This window comes from Talpa occidentalis, unplaced genomic scaffold (assembly GCF_014898055.3).
Source record: "Talpa occidentalis isolate TD23 unplaced genomic scaffold, MPIMG_talOcc4v2.1 talOcc4.15, whole genome shotgun sequence".
Lineage (NCBI taxonomy): Eukaryota > Metazoa > Chordata > Mammalia > Eulipotyphla > Talpidae > Talpa > Talpa occidentalis.
Window position 1 is genome coordinate 4,135,840 of NW_023601543.1, and position 24,417 is coordinate 4,160,256.

Sequence of the window (24,417 nt, forward strand, 5' to 3'; positions counted from 1 at the left end):
ATAGTGGATGGAAGCCCCTTGGGCCGTACTACAACCCATTCCCAAGTGCCCCATGTTCTAGACACAATGAACTCTTGGAAACTTCCTGAAGACACCTTTTCATGCCCACATCAATGGTCCCAGTTGTTTCTCCTGGGAAATGTGTCCAGCCGGCCCTGCATCTCAGGTTAAGATTTCATTTCCCCAGGAGTCCTTTCCTGGATGCAGCCCACTGCCCACGGCACTCCAGGGGCTCCCACCTTGCCCTGTGCACCTAAGCACTTAACCATACCACAAACAGGCACTGCCTACAAACTCATCAAATCACCCCTCCTGACACCGAGCTTCCCGAAGACCTGAAATACTATCTTTGTATCCCCAAGAAGTTTGCGAAGTGCCTACTATATAGTGAATGCTCAGTAAACAATGAACACGTGATCACGTGAGTGGTTCTAATACCTCTGTAGCTTTCTCCATAAAAAATAAGAAAACTTTATTAATGGGTAAAACCTTAGCAACCACTTAACCAGCGAAGAACCCCTAAGCAGGAGAGGCGAAATGCCTTACGCAGTATCGCAGAACTATCTCATGCCCTGGTGAGTGTGGAGTCTACCCTTTCTACAGTGTAACTCCTTACGTCCCTTTCTATTGTGCAGCATCTATGTGAATTTTCAACTTGTGATGGTATGTAATCCCCAAGCACTCACACTTCAGTTTGTATCCCACAGGGTGATAGTCTACAGAGTATTTACTAAATGAACTTTATACTTGAAAAAATAGCGGAATTATTTTTTCTCCTGTCTTATAAGCCGTTCAAGTTCTGCATTGCACTGAGTTAAGAATACACACTAAAATCCAGGATTCCTTGTAACCATATCCTGTTGGCAGGTCACCTTCCAGTTTTCAACCTGTCCTGGTAAATCAAGTGTATGGCAGGAAGGCCTTCAAGCAGTCCATTTCGAAGTTTAGATTTAAATCATTTACAAGTGCAACTTCCAAAGCCTTCTATTGTTTCTCTACTAACCAAATTCCTTAGCATAAAAAAAGTGATTTCCCCATTTCTTCTTGCAAAGTTCTGAGAAAGGGCAAGAAAATTTCTACATATCCCCCAATAAAAATTTTAAACAGAGAGCAGCCAAGACTAGCACCTGGTCACAGCTTTCTGATAAGTGGTCATCAGAGGGTCACAGGGGAAAGAGACTGCTTGTGGCCACGAAACAAATGGGCCCAACAGGGGTCAAGCCAGTACAACGGCATCAGGAGGGACTGGGCTCCTAATCACCAGGAGCCTGAAGTCATAATCAGATGCGTGGAATGCCTGAGTGAAATCAAATGGGACTCAAGCCTATTGGACGTGTGTAGTCCTGAAAACATGGTGAAACCAGGAAAACCGAAGCAAACTATTGAAAAGATCATTTCTACCCACAACCTCTAAGGACTGTGCTCAGCAGTTCTGGAATGCTTGGCAGAACAGGTGGCAGAGAACCAGAATCGTATCAGCATGAAAAACTAGAAAAGCAGGAAACAAAGATTTTTCTGGAAGAAAATAAACTACTGTTGATGTAAATGAGTCTATCCTGCATCAGAGGATCTTTCTGGATTCCAACTCCAGGTGGGACTTTAAACACTCTCTGTTTCTATCCCTTTTCTGGGCTGTGCCAGGGTTCCTTAAAGTGACCATAACAGCCGATTTAGGCTCATTTCTACCCACAAACCTGTCATTTAATAATTACTAATATTAATATTAAAAAAGGTTTTTACTATATACACATTTAGTATTTTCCAAACTGCAGGGAATGTTTATGTGTGCAGACAGAAGTGTGTGTTTAATATAGTTTTGTGGCATCCTACATAATTAGTATTAAAATTTTGTAGCTGAGAATATGGAAATTAATGTCAAATATCTATTATTTTCGACTTAAGTGCGCATAAAAAATTTTTTGCAAGGCATACAGGCTTTGCATGATAAATAACTCCCCCCCCCACATATTGTTAATGTTTGTTATATTTAGACAGTTAAAACCAGGAGCAAACATCTGTCAGACTAATTTTTTACTTTTTCATAAGTGCAACTTTTTAATAAAAATTTACATATAGATAAACAATCCAGATTTTTGAAACTTTAATAAGATTTTAAAAACATCATGACTTTGAACTCAAAAACATACACGTTTAGTACACAAATATTGTAATATGAATCAACTCCAACTCCATTTGAAAACATGTGAATCAAATTACAGTTTTAGAAGTTAGTAATTCACATTTAAGCAAGTTAGCGCCTTGCTGAATACAGCCATTGTAAAAAAAGAGACTTAGTGCATATTGTGATGGCACAATGTGCTTTTGTACCATTTTTATTTTTTTCACCTTATTAAACAAGATCAAGTTCTTGAAAGTTGGTAGATAACGGCTAACTTCCTATGACGTGAAATTGCCAATGGTAACAGTTACATTTTGTAACAGAACACTTTCTATAGATTTCTTCTTCTATCTTAAAATTTTAAAAGCAATCATTTGTAAGGATTGCATCAACATCAATTTAGCAGAGGAAGATCAAACTTTATTGAAACTGCTTGCATACAAAATATATTGCACTATAACCAAACAAATGTCAACATAAAATCCAATCTGTTGTCGCTAATATGTACAGAGAATATTGCCCAAGAGCAGTTACATTACAAGGTCATTCTACCTTGGTTAATTATCTACAGTATTTTAAACCAAACAGCTTACAGATGATGTGTGCAAGGTACCAATTTCTGTTTTCAAATACTATACATTCCCAGAATAAATAACTAGAAATCAACATTAATGTTTGGCAATACTTTTAAAAGACTTTTTAATATTCTTGAAATCATGTGCAGTTTGTTGCCATTTTTATATGCTTATTTGTATGCAAGGAAAAATAACTGTAAAATGAAAATTCAAAGAAACAAACTCACAAAATACATCAGAGGCAGAACTTCGGTTTGTACGGCTCTGTACAGATTCAGTGGCACCCCTACTTGGAGTTATTTTTTAAGAAAAATATAACATCTTAAGGTGAAGGTCCTTCACATATTTTTCCTCAGTAAATTTCATTCATTAAAAAAAAAAACCTTCAAAATCAAAACCCAACACGTCGGAAAAAAAAAAAAAAACAAAACTAAAGAAACAGAAGTATTATTTGTTAACCAATCCTAGTCTGTTTTCCCATTCTGCTTGTACATTAGACCTAATATTTCAAAGTTCACAAAACATTTAACCTCCTTCCAATGATTCTGAGACAAAGCACCTGTACTTCACAGGATTATTATGCACACATGAAAATGACCTTCCTATCTCCCCTAAATAAGCTTGAAAGTAAAATATGAAAAACTTCACAAAACTTGGGGAGGACAAAAATTAAAAAGGCTCTACTTTAAAATTGGTCATCAGGCCAAAGAGCAGGCATGTCCTACTAACTTTCGACCAGGACAATTTTATTCCTAGTTGAAAGCAGTTTAGCCTCTCTGAAATGAAAAGACAGTTATTTCTTCTCCTGTCTATACAGAACAATTACACATCCCTCTCAATAACACTATTTGTCAAACTTCAGTGCAACAAAACAAAAACAAAAACAAGTCCTTATTCTTTATACTGCCTAACCTGATGTTTATGTAAGGAAAAAAATATGGAAAGCATGCATTCCTCTATAAAGTACTAATGTTTGACAGGGTTTGCTACATCTTTAACATTTAGTGTTTCCAACTTATCTTCCCTGAACTCTGCATCCAAATATAATATTCCTACCTGCCAAGATATAAAAAAGGCACAGATCATACAACTTTTTTTTTTGCTAATGAAAATGACAAATGTCACATCACACACATCCCAGGGTCCACTAAAATACTGAAAAAGTGGACCAGAACATAAACTGACACAGGACATGAAATGACATAGTAGTTCATGGAGACTTCTATATAAGATTGGAAACAGAAGTTTGGTTACTATAAATGCTATATATATTTTTTTCCCAGAATAAATGAAAATGTACTGGTGAGTTCTCACCCAATGCAGGGAAGAGGTCCAAATTAACAAAGTATCACTGCTCAGCAGTACTTAAAAAAAAAAAAAGAAACAAAAAACCTAAAATTCTGAAGTGCTTAGTATGCTTAAGAGCAAGGTTTCCAAATTTTGAGATATCTTTTTGTGCAAATCTGAAAATTGCTGTTTATGGCCAAAACCAAAAAAATAAAATTCTTAACAGAATTTGTGTTCATTTCATGCCCTGTGCCATCTTGCCTACTATTTGTCTTTGGCCTAACAAAGTTTTCTAATATGGAATAAGAATTACGGAAATGGTATAGGAAATATAACTTCAGCATTATGCAGTTTAGGGTACTCCATTCACAAGTGGTTGCTGACCATCCATGCTGTCTGGCTTCTCCTTCTTCTGGTTACGATCTTTACCCGTGCGCAGCCGATTACCTTCACTGGAGGTATTCTGTAATGTTTTAGTGTGGACACTCCTTTCATTATTGCAGTCAACTCTGATCTAAAACAAGTTACAGTTGTTATATACACAGACCATATACCCTAATGTAATATGTAACTGGCCTGACAAGAAATTTAAGACTGAAGTGTAAATTCCACGTTAAAAGGGGAAATGGAGGTAAGAATAGAAGAAGTGCAAGAAATCAAGCTCAGATTGATCTTTATTTGGTTTGTGATTTTAAAATATTCTTCTTCTGTCACTGGAACACATTGGTCATCTCACTGCATCCAAACTGAGATAAAAACTCACAATGCTACCGTGTCTTCAAAGCAGAATAAAACACTGAGAAATAAAGTGAATTATTATAATTGATTACCAGAAGATACACATGCCTCTATAATGCTCCAATTAAAAAATAGGCGATTTTCCAAAGATTTTGAAACCCATGAGGAGAAACACCTTCTAAGATCTAACTTGTCTAACTTTCTAAGGTTAATGACTCAATTCACTCATTAATTAGCCTTTAGTTTACTTTTATATGTATCATGGGTAAGATTTTCTTTCTGCTGACAGCTTCCATCATCTTACAGTAGAAAAATAGCTGTTGGCTTCTAGTAGTTTCTATTTCAGTAAAGCAAGTCAGATAATACAACTTGATCTCTATCTAAATACCAGGTAGGGCTGGTATAGGGAAATTTGAAGACACCAGTCTATATAAGGACTGCAATCCTAGAATAGTGTAGAGATGAATCCAATTAAAAGATAGTATTCTAAGATTTGTATATTATTTTAAATGCCAACACTGAGTACTTAAACATTTCCAAGAGAATTTTAGATGTTGTAGAAAAGGAAGAAAATGTTGACCAATGGGCCTGACACAACTACAAATCTTTATGCGCTTTAAAATAAATGCTACATATATCCCAAAATGCTTCACTGTAATTTTGAAATGTGCTGAAGTGTTAGGTGTGGGTGTATTTTTCAAATGTATGGTCACCAAGGGTTCAGTGTTTCATTTGGATCTATTCTCAGGGTTACATAGAAAACACCTTTTTATTTGGTGTTCCATTTTGATTATAAATATAATTGTAAATTATAATTGGCTTTGTAAACCAAAGTGGTCAGATTGCCATGTTCATCCAACATTTCAGTTTGCAGGAAGTTGTACAACTGGTACATATAGATGCCTTACATCTCTGTAAAGCGCATGCACATGTATCACTTCCTGAGTCTTTATTTAGGTCTACAGTCTTTCCTCAGCTGGTTCTCAAGAACCCATCAGGAGCCAGCACCGACTTAGAACTGCTGTGGATTCTAGCACACATTCTGTCATGAAGGTTCTGCTCTTAGAAAGGGGTATCTTTCACTCATCTCGGATGCGGGTCCCAAACCATCTGTTCTGTAGTCAAGAAGGAACCCTAACTACTGGGATGAAAAGACTTAAAGTGGAAATGGAGAAATCGTGTTCTGGGAACCAGACTCCGCGCTGCGAACATCACTGCACGGGATACCCCATGACAACCAGCGAGAGATGGAATCTTTCTGAGGTTGAGTTTATTCACGCCTGTAAGGCGGAGCAGTAGAAGTACTTACCTCAGGGGCTCGGTAAGACCAAATGAGATAACACCCACATACAAAGCACCTAGCAAAGGTGTCTGCATGTACTCAGGGGTAAATTTCAAATTAATTAACAATGGGTTCCCAGCACAGCTGACGACAGACTGAGAGGGGATTCTCGGGATAGAAGCTGCCTGTGAACAAGCAGCTGGTTGATTTGCTGGATACCAGCTGGTGAGCATCAGCCCTGTCTGTCACGAGTATCACCTGTGAGACAGACACCTGCCTTTCCTCACTTCCCACTCAAAGGGGACACCTTATCTCTGCAAGTCAGGGGAGGAGGGCCCCATGGGGCTTACTCAGGTCTCTCAGCACATTCCATGATGTTTCTTTCCTTGGGGGCATTGGGGCCAGTGTGGTACTAAAGTCATAATGTGTTTGTCAAAGTCTTGACAAATACAGTTAAATTGCATCATCTCTAGAGAAAGCTTTATATATTTGTCAAGGAGAGCTAAGATTGCCTACAACTGCAACATTGAAAGGAAAATATTTCACGAGTATCAAATTTGTAACCCTTCAATGTGAGTGAAAATAAACTCAACCCATAAATCTCAAACTACCAGAATTCGAACGAGGTAGACGGAAAGCAGCACACGGGTTTACCTGGAGGGACCCATCTGCCGTTCTCCCTTTAGCCTCCCTGGGATTCCGTGGACGATTATCTGTTCGGGAGTGATCGTCGTTTCCTGTAGGGACATTTTGAAAAGGTGCGACCATTACTGCGACGGCAATGTTCACTGCAAGTTCTCTATTCCCACACCCTCAATGTATTCAGACTAACCACAGAATCTAAAATGCAATCAACAACCAAGTGAATCCAATGGCATAATAGTTAATAACCTCGCATACTGGTAAGAAACAAAATATCCTGCCGGCATTGCAAGTCTCATCAACTGCGTCGCAGATCAGCCTGAGCGAAAAATCAGTACTAGGTTTAGAATCCCCGAAGAAGCTAAACTCGTTAACTGTTTATTCATAGATTCTATATGAACCAGACGGATGGCTGTCAAGTCTGTCAATTACCACACGAGGGTAAAGCCGCGCCTTTCTTATGGTGATGGGCACAGAATAGTACAAATGGACTCTTAGTAAAATGGCACTGAATCAGCAAGGTGGGTCACAGATCTTTACAGTTATCGGAATTCACTTATTTCTCACATGAAGAGCTCTGTACCTTTGAAGCCGCCTCCACGTCCTCTTCCTCCCTGTCCTCTTCCTCCACCTCCACGCCGCCGTCCGTCCCCTCTGCGCAGGAAGTTCTCCCTCTCTTCCTCTGTTGGAGCTAATGACCAATCACTGAGTTCGTCTCTGTGGTCAGATTCTGTTTCAGAAGCATTTGATGCTTCAGAATTAGTTCCTATCGAGAGTTAAAAGTTATATACCATTGTCCGACTTAAAAAAAAAGTTAGGTTAACAGAAGCTTCCGGAGACGTTTCAGGGGTAATCCAATACTCTTCCCAATTTAAAAGCCCACCAAAGAGTATTATCACCTTCCATTTTTAAAAACAAATTATTTTAAATTCAAAACAAAAGGTTTCACAATATTTGAGGCAATTTAGGTTACATTTTTGGTTTTCATTTTAAAAAGTAGTAAGATATTATATTAGCCATCTAAGTTCAAACCTGAGTATGCCACATCATTAAACATCTGTGGTCCTTTAACATCTGCGCTCTCTGGAGGAAAAGTTGTCTACAACAGTTAAATGCAATACCTCGAAAATAAAACCTCTATAAAGAGTTCCTTTTGGCCCAGGGGCAGAGGGGACCTACACATTTTTAGTCACCTGACAGGGTGGCAAAGAAGAACACCATGGCAACTGTCTCAAGGAAGGGCCTCTCGTGTGATCTGGACTGGACTAGTTGAAGGGGGATACGCTTGCCTGAGGCTTGGTTCACAGCCTTCCCCTCCCACTGGAATAATTTATCATTAATAAAGGAATGACTGTAATTGACTTTTTATGTCTGGTGATGACATAAGGAACAGGAGTGGGGGAAGACAGTCCCATGGTAAGGTGGGACGTCACTAGCAAAAAGAACAGACTGTTGGCAGGGGTTTAGGTGTGAGGTTCAAGGTTGGCCTCAGGAGTAGGTGTATCTCTCCCCCACTCCAGAATATCAACTCTACTACCTCTCTCTTCCTCTGTTGGAGCTAAGGACCAATTATAGCTTCACCATTATAGCTTCATTCCTGTGGATCTTGAAGGCTTTTCCATCTTAAAGAGTTCCTTTTTGAAATGCAAATATTTGTGAGATGGATTATACCTTATACCATCATTAGCAAGTTACATAGTAGATACACAGTTGAGCAAGAAAGACAGTAGGTACTGGGAGGTGGGCACAGTGTTCAGTGAAAGGTGCTGGGAGAGAAGAAAGAAGCACTGACGGAAGAGCTGGGGAGGCAAAGAGAAACTTTGCCTACTTGTTTGACTGTGCCTAGGGCTGACTTTGGCCATGCCACCCAAAATCACCTCATGAGCCACAGGATGCAGACCCCTGATTTACACAGTCCATCCAGCAAGTATGACCAGCACATGCCTGACAAAAAATGAGCCACAGTACACAAATGAAAAAAGTTTTGGCTATACAGTAATAAAATCAGGAAAGGCCTTAAGAAAGTCATCAACACAAAAGGCCTTAAGCAAATAAATTTATCCCCAGTCAGAACATGGACAGAACTCACACCTGCCCTGTGAACTCTGTGGTATTACCAGGTTTTACTCTGTATGTCTCTTGCAACACAATTGACCCACTGTGAATCGGAAACCATGTAGTGAGAAATTGTTATATAATGGGGTTTTAATGAAGATTAGAGATTAGCAGCTATTAAGTCTAGGAACAGATAAAGTTACTGAGGAAAATGCTTAGTTTGTACCTGAAGTATATCCAGGACCGCGTCTGCCGTGCCCCCTATTTCTGTAAGGTCTACTACCTCGACCCATTCCTTGACCATCATCAGTCACATAGCCTTTTTCCTTATCTGTACGACTTGGTGGTGGTCTAGAACTAGCTCCAATCTGTCGCAACTGCTCATCAATTTGTAATCTCTCCAAACGCAACTGGTCTACTTCCTATTTAAAATATACAAGATAACAGTAAAAATAATTTGACATTTTACTTAATAATACCTTTCTCCTTTTCATCAGATTAAAAAGTATACTGGAATATTTCAATCTCAGCTCTAAATTTATAGTAAACAGTTATACAATATTATCAGAAAATTGAATGGTTTAACAGATTATCAATGTCCAGATTTAGAGATAGAACAAAAATAGCATTACAACTATACTGAACAGATTTTAAAGCTGTTTGATTCAGCACTATTATCTAATAGAATTTGCTAAAGCAACAGATAAGCCAGTTTTGGGACTTTTTGTTGACAAGATATTGAATAAAACAACTCTAAATGTATGAATACAGATAAATGACATTTAAGGCTTAATGAGCTAACCTTAAAAAGAAATCACACATTATAAATAATCTTATTGAAATAGACTTGCCAGTTAATATATTAATTTACAAAGTATTCAGTTTAGACCATCTGCTTTCAAAGAACATGTACTATGGCAGCTCTTTGGATGTGATGATGCAATTAAGGAACAATTCTTTTCAGTGAACTGAAAACACTTATATTCATTATATGGGGTTGGCGGGGGAACTACTTCATAGCTGATAAAAAGTTTGGTATCACAATGATGCCTTTAAAACCTCTTGACTACAACTCTGCTAGAACAAGTATGATGAACAGTATCAAATCAGTTGACTAAAATATACACCTAGGGTCTGCTGACAGACCCTTGCACACAGTGCTTCCCATGTGTTGGGTTCTATCTAATGCAGAAGAAGCCAGAGTCTGACCCTTGTACTTCCAATCTGCTCATTTACTGGCTGCAGGGAACAGGACCTGTAACAGCAGTAGTGCCGGCTTGTCTCAGTTAATCAGAGGCCGTAATAGGGACTTTCGACATGAAACCTTATAGGAGAAGTCCCTATAAAGCTAAGTTCCTAAAATCTTGCTTGAGGTAGCTTCTAGAAAAGAAAGGGCAGATAAGGATCTAGGTGAGTTTCATCTGTGCTCTGAACCAGAACAAAAGAGAGACTGCAGCTGAGTGAGCAGTTACTCTAACAGTATAGTTACTCATGGAATGGGTATATCTTGCAAACAGAATGACAGTCCAGGTTATCCCACTGGGGCAAAGCAATCACCTTTTGGTGAGAGATGCCAGGCCCAACCAAGGGAAGATCTGGTGATGGAAAGAATGGCAACAGGACAAGTGCTAGTAACCAAAACAAGATATTCAATTGTGAAGAATAAATCAAAAGATGTAAGAAAGAGTGTTAGTCAAAAGAACAAGGGACTGATACAATACAACCCTAACTCAACAGGTATTCATAATTATTTAAGCTAAGAATATGAAGAAAATCACAACAGATTAAACAAAAACACACTATAAAACAAAACAAATGAGCAAATCAAAGGGGTATCCTACCCATGCAAACCTTGCTGGATGAAATCTTCCCACTTTCAATTATTAACTGACTGTAAAAATAAATGAAATGCCTAGCTATTTTACTTGTTCTTCCTTCTTTGCAGACAAGTGGAAATCAATTTTATTTTTCTTTGACGAAATTAGCAAAAAATTCTTGAGAGCATCGTCATAAGTAAAATAGAAACTTGGATTACTTTGTAAACACTACTTAGTCCCAGTACAATTTCCATACATACGGGTATAAGAAATTGCTAAAAAGTGACATGGAAAAGATTCCATTTCATGAAATTATAGAAAATTTTGGCCAAAAAAGAATTTTAAAAAAGATCTAATCTGGCCTAGGGAAGTGGCTAGCCTAAAGTCATATAGCTAGCTCATAGCAGAAGAGCGACTAGAACCAAATGGCCAGGTGCCAATCCAGGGCTCTTTCCATCGTATCTGGTAGCCTCCTGGATCCTGCTTTCCAGTGTGCAATCTAGGAGGTATAGCTGTACAAACACTAATTCAAACGAGCATTTATAAGAAGACACAAATCATTTACATTTTGCGTAACAGTATAGAGAAATTACCAAGATCAAACATTTAAACAGAGGACTTCAGAAAAGGCTGGGATTTCCTTGATGTAACATAAATGTGAAAACAAAGGCAAGTGTTACAGACATAAAATTTAGCCTGGAAAAAATTCACAGTCTCTAGCAAGGATCAACTGGATGAAACACTATATGCAAGATTACCTAAACTGAATGTAAGAGTTTAACAAAAGAATAATGGGAAATAGAATTTATTGACAAGGGGAATACTGATCCTTAAGAAGGAATATAATAAGCTAAACAAAGCATTTTCTCTATTACCTTTTCTAGGTCATTCATTGTATTGTACAGCCTAAAATGAATCCTAACTGCTGAAAGGCTTACTATGGAGTTTTTATATTTTAGTGCAAAAGGATTAGAAGGTAAAGATCTTCCTGTTCTCACCTTTAAATAGTTCAGGTGATAATCCAAAAGAACAGTGGCATTAGCGATGCTGTCCTTTGTTCCCACAAAAACAAATGGTACCATACCCTGGAAAAAAAAGGTGACAATAATCCTATAAAATGAATGATGACTTAATCTGAAAAAAACGCAATGCAAATAATTGCAATCCCACTCCTAGCACCGGGTCCTACAAAGAGTAGGAATACAAATGTTTGTTGAAAACTTGAATTAAAACATGATTTAAAAAAAAGTGGTTGGCATCATTTACACATTTACTGTGAATAAGGACAGATCAATATAGCAACTACACAAGCTTTAACGTAAGATGCATGAACAAAAGTAATACTATTATAAAATACTTATTCACTTACTACAGGTTTTATCGCGATCATATTCTTTAAAAAATAATTCAGGGTTAGATACTGGGATACAAAAGGAAAAACTAAATCAATTTTGCTAAGTCAACAGAGTATAAACAAAACACATGAATTAGAATAAAGTGTACTGAGTAATTACTCTGCGAGGGGAAAAAAACTAGGCACATTCATGAACATTACATTTAGCCCAAATAAATTTCAATGATGAACTCTGAAAACTGTAAAAGCTTGAATCATCAAAAATTTGCTTTTCTCCTTGGTACTACTTTAACACAGGGATAGCTTGTGAAAAAGAGTAAAAATTTATTCTTCTAGGTCATCAGCATACATGAAAATAAAACTATTCTTTGTCATGAGTTACAGGGAAGCTGAGCCTTGGCTGTGCAAGCTAACCACTGGCCGTTACGACAAAGTTGAGAACATTCGGTCATACACATGGCTGCCGAACTTCACAAGCGACCTACAAAAGCAGATGGTAGCTTTGAGGTGACCTTAACTTCCTAGGTGAAGTTTCTAAGTGTGAGAATCCAAGAAGCTGTCCCTCTACAAAATATCCCTCTTCTATAAAGAGCCTTCACTTGAGAGGCGAGGCTACTGCAGGGCTGCATTAGCTTGCTCGCATCCAGCACACCCCATCTACAAGGTATGTGGGGGTTGGAGTAGATTCTTTTCTTTTTTCCTTCCATGAGAACGTGGCTGTTGATGGGGAACAAAACTGAACAATTAGAAACAGTGCCTGTAGACTGACCTCCATCTGGTAGGCAAAGCGGTGCTTCCCAGTAGCAACAACCACCTGAAGAGTCAGGTGCCACAGAAAATCTATGGGGGCTCGAGACGAATTTTTTCCATCGAATAATATATGAACTATGGAAATAACCAGCCTGTGAATAAGATCTTGTCTCAAAAGCATTTTTGACTGTTGAGTTGTTGCCCAAGACGACTGTGCTACAAAGCAGTTAGCCATATAATTTCCTGTAATGTCAGATGATAAAATGCTACACACCCTTCCCTCTGGATCACATGCGACCAGAATAAGCTTTGAAGCCCTATGTCATGGACTTAGGTCGACTTTGGGGCAAATCATTTTCTCTTTGAGTATGTCCATCTGTTGGAGTGCCCGAACGCTACTCTCATTCAAGCACGTGGCTGGTGGGCCAGGAGAGTCCATTAACATGAAGGAAAGCGAGAGCCAAATGATGGCCGCCCTCAACATGGACGCCAAGAAAAGCGATTCCCTGTACTAGGTGCAACCTGGGCTGCCCTGTGGGGAGGAACACCCACTTGTGGCAATTGTTTCTCCTTATAACATGGACTATTTTGCCTTTACTACTGTATGAGTCATAACAGTTTCCTCATAAATAGCTCTCAATGGCCAGGAAGGGAGCCCTGCACTCAAGAAACTCACAGTGGGGCTGAGGACTTCAAGTAAACGTCAATGTAGTAAGTGCTAGCTGGGGGTGAATACAGTGATGAGGAAAGGCTCTGGAGCCAGCACGGGGAGGGGATGTGCGGAAGTACACAAGGAAAGCTGCACAAGCAGTCAAGTCAAAACAAGGCGGCAAGCTGGATGAGGAAGAGTGCTCTGGGCTGGGAAATGTGTGTTACGTCTAGAAGCGACAATGAGTATAACGGTTTAGAAAACTTTCAGTACTTCACGACGGCGCAAGCTTCTCTAGAGTGCAAGGGAAGGAGTGAGAGATGCCACTGGACAGGAGACAGAAAGAAAGGCCTTATAAGCAACAGGGAAGATGTGGGCTTTCTCCCCAGGGCAGCAGATCCACATACCTACCAACGCTGCTCCACCATCCCCCAACCCCGAGGATCATTCTACTCTTTGGTAACAAGGGGAATAAACAGTAAATATGAAATTAAAATGTATGTTTCAAGGAATGTTTTCCTACCTGCCAAGCCTTGAGTTCAGGTTTCTGGGATTCCCCTGCTACAATTGATGAAACCACTAACACCTAAAGCAGTATAAGGAATGCAAGTGATGTCATTAACTATAACAAATGATACACAGAAGCCTGAACGCAGGACTTTCACTGCAGGACTTCTCAAGCCATTTATAAACAGTTAGTTCAAATACTGAAAACCAGTTTCTAAGATACGGACATAGTACTAAGTATTGCATCTAACAGAAGGCACATTTGGAGCTACTAAAAACCTAAAAAATTCAAGAGATAACAGCATGGAAAAATAAATGTCCACCCTCAAAAGAAAAAATGTGACCATTAAACCCCATATTTTATGCTTACAGCATAAGATTTGTCACTGTGAATAAACTGAAAAGCAGGTATCACTTTGGTTTGAATTATCGCATAAGGGGACAGATTTGAAACAAATAGAACATTATTAGCCTATAAGCCTGACCAGAGAAAACACCCGGAACACCAATTGTGACATCTGAGCCGAAGAAATTACTTTTAGTATAATTCAAAGTGACAAATATGTCTTACCCTCTGGACTTTTGTACTGTTAGGTTGAGAAAAATGAGCGCTGTTTTCCTTTATATCTATATGTTTTTTATCTTCTGAGGGAGTAGGTCCAACCCTTGAATTACTGGAAGGTAGGGAATTTGGTGGCATAATCTCCTTGGTAAAAAAACACACAATACAAAAGAGAAAAATAGGACCAATTTAAAAATACTGTATTTAGCTCCATCATTGCATTAATGATCATATTTTTAGAATATAAATTATAAACAGTTTTGGTAGAAAAAATTAGAAAATGCAAAAATTATGCAATAAAAGTCCCAAAAGGCTTAGCTTCAACCAAAAGAATGTTTTCCATCCATGTTCATGGATGAAATTGGAGAGGATAATGCTAAGTGAAATAAGTCAGAGGAGAAAGACAAATTGCGCCAGATCGTCTCACTTACATGTGGAATATAGTGGAACACAGTGAAAGGTCAATCAAAACCAAACCAACGATAAACTCTTAGCATCTAACTGCAAAACTGAGGCACCCAAAGGTGGAAATTGGTGGTGAGGAGGTGGGGTAAGAAAGGGGCCCAGTGGAATACGGTAGAGGGTAGCTGGGCACTGGTAGTGGGCAGGGTATGACAGTACACATTTGTAGAGATTGAAACCTGTAACTCCTCAAATAGAATCAAAGATGTAAACCTCAATAATCATAATTTGTGGGGAGAAAAAGGACACAGAGACACAGACACACACAACAACAACAACAACAACAACAAAGTACTGTATTGTATCAATTAAAAAGAAAAAGAACCTTTTCACAAAAGAAGGCTGGACAACATGAGAAAACTGGCAATTTGGGGGGCCTGGATCTGAATCAATACCACTGCAGAGAAGAGCACTCACCAGTCTGCCACCCCACACACATACTTAAAAGTCACTACCAAAAAGCATATATTCACGAAGACAAAAGTGAGGGTTATCAAATTTAAAGATTGGGAGAAAGATGTTATGTCCAGAAAAAAATGTAAAGTATACAAAATAAACACACATACACAGAAACCACATCAGCTAGAGGGTTAAAGCTAGAAAATGTAACCAGTGTCCCAATTTGGTCTGACAGCAACTTTGATATTTGAGAAGAACCTTTTACACCCCCTCCCCTTTATGATGACCCATTTTAAAGATTGAAAATCAGATTTAAAGGGGTAAAGGTGACTAATCCAAATTCACTGTGTCAGAGAGGAGAAGCCATCACCCACAAGACCCCTCACTGGCATTCACATTAGGCACGTAGTACAGAGACCTCTAAATTAGTGTGTCAAGTAAAACAACAAAAATGTTGATTTTTAATTGGACAAACCAGAAATACATTCACTAGAACATACCTCTTCTTGTGGAACATTTTTCTCATTTTCGGCCTCAATTCTCACTCTCACAACTCCTGACTTGTCCACAATTTCTTGAATCAGTTTTCCATTTTTTCCTATTACTTTGCCTAAGTTAAGAAATGAATAATTCACGTTTGGTTTTTAAAAACATGTACATCAAACCAGCACACCCCACTGTGAACTATACTTTCTCACACACACACACACACACACTCTCTGTTACAGAAGCCTGGGTCTAGCTACTCACTGCCACTTGAAAGCCAATACTTAAAGAAACAGGAGTTGGTGGGAGGCAGCAACCTGACAAAATGGCAGACCACTGTCTCAGAGGCCATATATATATATGTGTGTGTGTGTGTGTAAGTATGTACAGATTTATGCATGGGTATCTATGTAGACAGATCAAATTATCTCAAAACTAAAACAGAATTTTCAAAGGGAATTAAACTGGCTTTCTGTTTTTATTAGGTCATCACTGTTTAAATTCATACAAACAGGTAGTAGAGTTAATCAGTACTCATGAGCTGAATGGGGAATTTTAGATTTTGAAGGCAGTTCAAAGAGAGATGCTTATTTTGATAAAAAGGAACACTTTAGTACTTGCTGATACAGTGATGTGTAGCACTCTTTCTGCAAAGTTCTACAAAAGGAATTAAGGAAAAAAAGGGAGATAACAGAAAATACATTTGCCTATTTGGCAATTTCAATTCTATCTGCACCTGATTTAAATATGTTTCTTTGCCCATGGTAAATATTTTTGGAATTCTGTGTGTCATATTTACAAAAGACATTCTAGGTTTTAAAAGTGACCTCAGCAGGTATATATACATCTAAAAGAAGCACAAATTCTTGAGGCCCATGCACTAAGCAACTATTACTCCTATGCATTACTTGCAAATTATATGAATATATTAAACAATAAAAAACTTAAAAGAAGAAAACACATTTTAACATAATGCAAAACCACAACAAAAATTAAGTGCTATTCAATAACATCTATTAAAACCCTAAAGAATTCATACACCAGTAAATGAATAGGCACTCAATTCTTTTCTTCATTGTATAAAATCCAATCATATATTTAAGCAGAAAATGACCACTTTTCATAGCCATCATCATGCAGAGAGTTCAGCAAGGCATTACAAATATTAAGAAGTACTGATTCCAGGAATGTGAATTACATCTGATTCCAAGGGTGCCCCTAAGATACCTATAAAGCACTCTGGCACTGGCCATATCAGGTATGTGCTTCTCTCACCTAAGGAAGGGATAGGGGAAAACTGGAAGCCAAAATTTGCTTCCTATCAACCCTAGGTAAGAGTCCAGGGAAAGCCTTTTCACACCAAGACTTGGTGGTTCTTCACAATGAACATAGCTTTGGCCCAGGTGCTATGTGTGGTGGCTTACTCACCCCACAAATCTCACCTGATTAGTCATTAGTGAGGGAACACATTTAATACCACTAAATCAGAATTCCTGAGCTAGGTCTTTTTGTCAATTATTTCTGCTCTTCTCTTCAAATGAAAAGGGAGGTGCAGGTGGAGAGGGGAGCTACATGGAATCTTCCCACAGTTTATTTTTAATCTGTAGCACATATTTTCATGAATTAATGCTGATTTTAATAAAGGTCTAAATGAGTTAGTAGCAATAAAAATGAGATTTTGGCATGTTTTTACTAATATCTTAACTATTCTAAGTATTGTGTCTTAACTCTAGCTGACTGATTAAATCAATTCACGATTGAAGTGGGTGAAGAACAAGCCAATTTGTAGAAAAGACAAGTCTGTATACATATATTAAAAGAGTGTCTGTGAGAAATAAAGTGATCATAATTATATTGTGGGACTCAAAGAGAACTCATGCAATACTGATTACATACTTCCTCAAAGATCTGCCCTGCCACAACTTATTACACAAAATTGCTTTCTGAAAATTCCCAACATTCCCAGTGTTGGGGTAGATATTCTCTAACACAGAATTTTCTATTTTATAACTATAAACCAAAAATAGGCTCATTGTACTTCAGTAGTCTTTCTCATGAAAGGTCCCTCCTGGTATCTTCTCTCCAGGTAAAAACACAGGTAGAATTTACTTTTAATAGCAAATAATCCAATTCTACAGTAGTTATTTCTGAATCCAAATTAACAGGTATTTCAATTCCGCTTTACTGAACTAGATAAAATTGGTTTTCAATAGGGGAAAGAATGAGCGCTAACTTTTAGAGTCCCTTACTATGTCTAGAACTCAGGACACACACACACCACACACACACACCCCCATACCCACCCCCCACGCATATATATTTTCCCATTTAAATATTACAACAAGCTTTGAGGGGAACACTATTACCATATTTGTTTCACAGGTGAGGAAACTAAGCCTCAAGGAGGCTAAGTCAGTTGTGGAGGTCAAACAGCCACTAAAAAGCAAAGCAGGACTGAAATCTAGATCTGGACTCCAAGATCTTTCCCCACCATCATGCTGTCTGTAAGACTCTTTAACAAACCCAATGCCTAACTTTCTACTTGAAAAATTTTGGAAAAACTGTCTATTGGCTATATTGTATGAAAAATTTCTAAATTTAAAATAACTTTTCTAAATATAAAATATATGCAACTGCTTGACAAACTGTAAATAAGAGGGGAAACATCACTCACACCCACCCTTTGATCATCAGGTAATCAAGATAGTGCCCCACAAACATTTTCTACATATGCAACTGGTGTGCAAGTTACCTCAATAACATCACAGTCATGTGTTTTAGTTGTCTGCAGCACACAGCTGAATGAATAGTTCTGCAATATTTAACTAGTATTTATTGCTTTATTTTCAATCAAACTAATTTTCTTTGGGAGAAAAGCATTCCGGTATTTTTTGACAACATAGGAAGATATTTATAATTCTATGTTGACCAAAAAGAAGCAGGCTGAGTAGGTCTGAAACTATGTGAACAAAAAGCACGGGAAGCCCTTGTTTTCTTCTTTAACATTCCCAAGGGCACACATTACTACCAGTCATGCTATCAAATTAAAAAAAATTGAAATGTATAGGCTGCATGTCCCAATGTTATTAATAAATTGTAAACATATGTAATGTTCTTAATAAAAATGCACCTTATTTTGATATCTCCCACTAAAGAACATTTGAGAGGATTGGTGAAGAGTTCCTGGGAATGTGCTGGTGCTCATGATGGTGACAGTCATGAGACAAGTGCTCAAGTCAGGATGAAGAATTCCTGTTGAGTTCACAGAAAGCCTAAGACACTGGGGGTAGCTTGTAGCTTCGGGACTTACTAGATTTAAACGACCTACATATTTTCAGACCTTCAATCCCAACATAATCAAAGATGCAGTCATTTTACAGACCCATAAGAGAAAGCAAACACCAATCTATTCCAAATTCTAAAGCTCTCAAATGTCATTCACTGTGAAAAGACATAGTCAATTTAAAGATGAGTAAAATATACAGTGAAGAGGTTATGCAAAATTTATCCTCCCAGGTACCAGTAGGTTTAAACTAACAAAACATTACCTTTTGCATACCTTCTGCAAATGTAATCTAAGAGTATATTTACCAAATACTTTCTGTACACTGTAGCAATAGATCAATTTCAAATATTAAGCTTCAATTAAATGACCACTTGAGTGAACGAAAATGGAATTCTATCAGTATAAATGTTGGACTTTTGTTTTTGTAGTATGTCGACAGCAGTTTCTGACTCACCGACTAAGTTCCGTGGAACTTGTATGACATCTTCAGCAAATTCAAGAAAGCTTCTAGCCTTTTTCACTGCATCCTGATCCTAATAAAGAGAGAGGAATGTTTTAAGATAAATGATGAGCCTCTCTGAAATACTGATTTTAGAAAAAAATCTAGCAAGATATTTACCTCTCCGTAAATATGAAATGTGCAAGTATCTTCATCTAGATCGATAGCCGTGACCCCAGGTACTTTTCTAGCTTGCTGAATATTAGCACCATGAGTACCAATAGCTAGACCCATCAGATCTTCTCGTACGATAAACTGTTCATGAAACCTTGAGGCAAGTTGCCTTGAACTCTGAAGAGAAATGTACATCTGATTAATATGCTTTATCAGCTATTAAGGCAATTATATTTAGGTCAACCATGTAAATTATTTTGACCCTGTATATCAGGGGCCTATATATTAGTTTTAGTTGAACACTAACAAGCTTTAGCAAGTATTTCCCACAGCATAAGCATATACACATTTTATAGGTTACTGAAGATCTATGCCATTTGATTTTTTTTTTTTTTTGGGTAACAGGAAAAGGCTTGACAATTTTCCAAGGTAACTTTGGAAAACCTCTTTGCAAGGCTGCCTTAGTTAACCAATGACATCAACAGTAATTAAGAAGCAGAGCCGGTATTCCCATAAAAACCAGTTCACTGGGTCTGACAGACTCAATGTATTTAAGTAAAAAAACAACAACAACAACAACAAAAAAAAAAAACCACAAAACTTAAATATCATCTTTATAGAAAATTATATTTTTCATTTCATTCTTATTAAAGGATATCAGTATATAGATTCTTCCCCCTAGAACAGTGCCATTTATAACATCACTATATACAGTGGTCTAGACATCCCTCTGATGAGGTGATGGCGTTAAAAGGATACTCTCCTACCCACTCACCCTGACAAAAAGAACTATAAAAATGGTTTGTACCATCAATAAATTGAATTAGTTACTGAATGTCAAAGATTTACAACTTATCTTACATATGCACCTGGACCCTAAAATAAGATCAGAGTCTGTAAAACCTTGTGATCTGGATCCACAAGTAAGATTAATTCTTTAATATTAATTCAAATATTTGGTGATGACAGTACCAATTTACAGACACCCCAAACTTGTGGATAATTACTCTTTGAAAATAGTATTTATCAGAATTTAATGTTTAGTTCTAGCATGCCATTAATGAAAACCAAACATATTAGTGGCTCATGTTGAAAAATGGAAATTTCTAATCTGAATGTGAATTTCTTTAATATTAGTAGTGTGGAAAGATAGGCATGCACACTAGTTTCTCATTATCAACACACCTGATCATTTGAATGAGTCTAACTACTGTAAACAATTTTAAAAAATATAGTATCACTGGTGTAGATTAGAGTAATAAAATCTATCAGGGTTCATTCACCTGGATTAATCTGCTAATTGAAACCCCACTGGTAAATAGTAAGCCAAAGGTATGATAACAGGTCATTTAAGAAAAATTAAATTTTTAAGAAGAGGCATACGAGTATGTTTCTGTAATACTCAATGAAAATAAGGAGGCTGTTCTGGCCTGAAAGTTATGAGAGAATCACTACAGTACACACATACTTGCGAACAGAGGGATGTCAAGAAAGAATGAGAGTAAAAATAATTTAAACAGACCTCCATGGCCATAAGGAAAAGCAGCAAAAGGAGAGATGAACGTCTCCTCTCCTGCTAACAACTCAGCAATCACACATCAAAAGTAGCAGGCGACAAGTTTCACAGGGCTTTACAGGAACACAGCCTTAACTATCTTCTCTCATAAAATGTGGTTTGAACTCCATTTTTTTCTTTACTATTTCAACTGCATGGTATTTTCCCTCTAATGAAATGAGTAATGATGAGGACACCTCCAGTATTTAACATTAATATACTTGAGTTGACATATTAAACTAAAACTCATTTAGTGTCTATGGTAATGGATGGAAGTAACTAGATAGTTATCAATGAAAATAAATGTATGGTGATGAACATTATTGGAAGATTAATAAAAGTAGATAAAATGCACCTTAAGAGACGAAATAGTAAGTTAGGGAAATAGCCTCTGGCAGGAATCTGAAGACAGGAGTTTTAAAGAGTGACAACCAATTAGAATGAAGTTCTATACCCTTTTAAACAGAGATAAACATACATAATGAAAGGAATATGATTAGATATTTAAATACTCTCTAGTACTTTAATAATGACAACATGTTATATGGAAGAAGCATTCCCTCATTTTATTAGCAGTTTTGACAAACTTCTAGTAAAAGTGCATTGACCAGAAGTCCCTTAGGATATATAAACTGCTGCTTAATTTTGAAACCCCGGGCACAAAAACTTTAGTATAATTATGTTTGGTATAATTTAATTTTCCAAAATACAGAACATATGGAATTGCTAAGAACCAGAAAGCAAAGGACAAGCTGCCCATATTCAAATTCTGTAACTGTGTAGTTATTTCTAAATAGTCTTACAAGCAATGCGAGGGAAAGCCACATACCTCTAGCTGCTTGCTGGCTTCTTCATTTCTCAGTATCAGGGACAATTTAGTGCGCAGACTCCGAAAGTGCATGTCGATCAGCATGTGTGCTCGCTTGGAGGTGACTTCGTTGATAGACTAAAGAATATAAATTAACACCTTCATTATCAAAGCAAATATCCCAAATGAAATACACCAAAAGAGATACCTCAAAAACACTCACCAAAATGACAAGCTGATAATTTTCTGGATCATAAGTTACAGAAAAGGCGCCGACAGCCTTTTTAAAGTCCTTATGTGCCGCTTCTTTGGCACACCTAGAAATAAAGAGAATACTCACTGTGGCGTTAAGATATTACCAGCTACTGGCATAAATGCATGCAAAGAGATCTGCACTACAATTGTGGATTCATATTAAACATAACTTATGAAAAATATGCTATCCCTATTTAAAAGTTGAGTTTCTGTGCTGTGTCTATTTCTGAAATAGGCTGATCAAGCATTTGATATTATAAAGAAAAAAGTCAGTTATGCCCTTAAAGGATTACTGGTGATCTCAGATTAGCAAAGTGACAGATTTAGGGAAGCCACTCTGCAGGCTTCCAGATTTTAATTCCTTAAGATGTCAGTAAAATTTTTTTTAAGATTTATTTATTAATGCATACAAGAGCTGGGGTACAGGCCAGAGGTGTGGGGGGTGAGAGGATTCACCAGAGACTGAGTGGGGAACAGAACAGGCAGATTGACTGAAATACACTGCTGAGGGGAGCAGTGGGCGAGTCAGGAGAGGTTTGCTGCACCATGTGGGTTGCTCCCTGGCCGGCTAGGGATTAAACTTGTGCTGCAGAGGTTGCGGACAGCTTCATAGGTTGCATCTTAACCCCTTGTGCCACCAGGGAGGCCCAAGATGTCAGTACATTTTTTGAGTCAACTGTTGAAAACTTTTGGGGTTAGCTATAGGGTGGCCAATTTTGTTGTTTCTTTTCTGAAGAAAAGCTGCTGACCAATTCAAAGGAGAGAAATGTGTATGAATCAAAAACCACAAAAATTTACACACACAATCTCTAGACTCAAAAAGCAGGATTTCTATATCATGTGACGTACAAGTTAATGCTTATCTAAAGTGTGACATGTCCAAATCAAACTAATTTATCTACCTTGATGAAATATTTAAAACGGAACCTCTAACCTAAAAAGTCTTCAAGTATTACTCCAGATCAAGGATTCTAAGACAGAGATAATCTTTTGAGGCTTCTTTAGTTCTACTTATTTTATACTTACCTGAAAATATTAGCTAAAAGGAAAAACCTGGAGAAATTTTCATTGTCTTTATCAGCTTGCAATAAACAAAGATAGTTTATTTTAGAAAACACACATATATTATGTACATCAGCTATGTAGCTAGCCAAGTGAGTTTAAGCAAGATCAATGCTGGTTTGATTATACAACTGAAAAAAAGCTGAATATGGCTTTTCATTACTTTTGCAAAACAAACCACTTTTGCCAAATTTCACTGAATTAAAAAACTGATTCTTCCTCTTCAAAGTTTATATTCTTTTAAATAAACCACATATCACCTGCAACGTCTCAGTATATCTTGCATAGCAACTTACATTTGTCGTAAGTCTTCCGGCACATCCAGTTTGATCTTATGGAAAGTATCTTTAGTGGCAGGTTTGTTGGGATTAACTGACCGTAAACGTTCAATGGTAACAATTTCGTTGTATGTAGCATCGCATGCTGCATATTCTATCACATAAAACTAAGAGAAATAAATAAAAGTCATTGCTGGTCATAGTTTTTAAAGTAAGAAAAATTCAAGTTGTACCTATTCAGTTATTTTCAGATTTTTTAGATAGGAAAAATACTCTATCAACTTAAACACATGAAACATACTGAACACAGAGAAAACACTTTTTATAAAATAAATTATCAGATATTACTTTAAAATAGAAATCCAGACCAAAATGTAGAGTACCTGGGTTTAGAAAAAAATACTATAAGAAAAAAAATTAAATATGCGTTTTCCTACCTCACCCTTTATCATCCTCACTTTAGCTAACCACCAACAGCAAGGTTCTTTTTCATTTGCTCTGGAATAAACCTAGATAAAAATTACAACATAGAACAGTTCATGATTAATATAATTCAGAAATCTGTAGATTATCAGACACTGAGGAAAATTTATTAAAATGTATCCAGGTGTCCTCCAAATGAGTATACTGGTATACCTTAAACCAGACTGTACCCCCTTACAGCTAAACATAGATATACATAATCAGAAACCAACTGATCACCTTGGAGAGTCATGTAATAAGCTGCTTTCCTCTATTTTAACTCAGTAGTAATTAGCACTCTGAATATGAATGCTCAGGGAAATCTGGGCATACTTTCCTTGGATGTGCTGTGAGTAAAAACATGTACCTAAAAATGCACACATTTGCTTTTGTTTTACTCTATAAGCCAACGAC

General features: G+C 37.3%; 1 protein-coding gene across 14 annotated transcripts in view; it reads right to left on the reverse strand.

The window, feature by feature from the left end:
* Positions 1 to 2,009: 2,009 nt before the first annotated feature.
* The window catches only part of FMR1 (fragile X messenger ribonucleoprotein 1), a 39,097-nt gene continuing 16,689 nt past the window's right edge, over positions 2,010 to 24,417 (reverse strand). Inside the window, exons 4-17 of one of the 14 annotated variants that reach the window (XM_054695518.1) lie at positions 23,979 to 24,050; positions 23,560 to 23,708; positions 22,170 to 22,263; positions 21,968 to 22,084; positions 19,590 to 19,760; positions 19,425 to 19,503; positions 15,699 to 15,808; positions 14,347 to 14,481; positions 13,792 to 13,854; positions 11,514 to 11,600; positions 8,925 to 9,120; positions 7,227 to 7,334; positions 6,656 to 6,738; positions 2,010 to 4,444 (exon numbers count right to left, since the gene is read on the reverse strand). In XM_054695518.1, coding sequence (XP_054551493.1) covers positions 4,334 to 4,444; positions 6,656 to 6,738; positions 7,227 to 7,334; positions 8,925 to 9,120; positions 11,514 to 11,600; positions 13,792 to 13,854; positions 14,347 to 14,481; positions 15,699 to 15,808; positions 19,425 to 19,503; positions 19,590 to 19,760; positions 21,968 to 22,084; positions 22,170 to 22,263; positions 23,560 to 23,708; positions 23,979 to 24,050 — 1,575 coding nt within the window. In that variant the 3' untranslated portion in view covers positions 2,010 to 4,333. The other 13 variants (XM_054695517.1, XM_037511850.2, XM_037511846.2 and 10 more) reach the window with 13 other exon arrangements.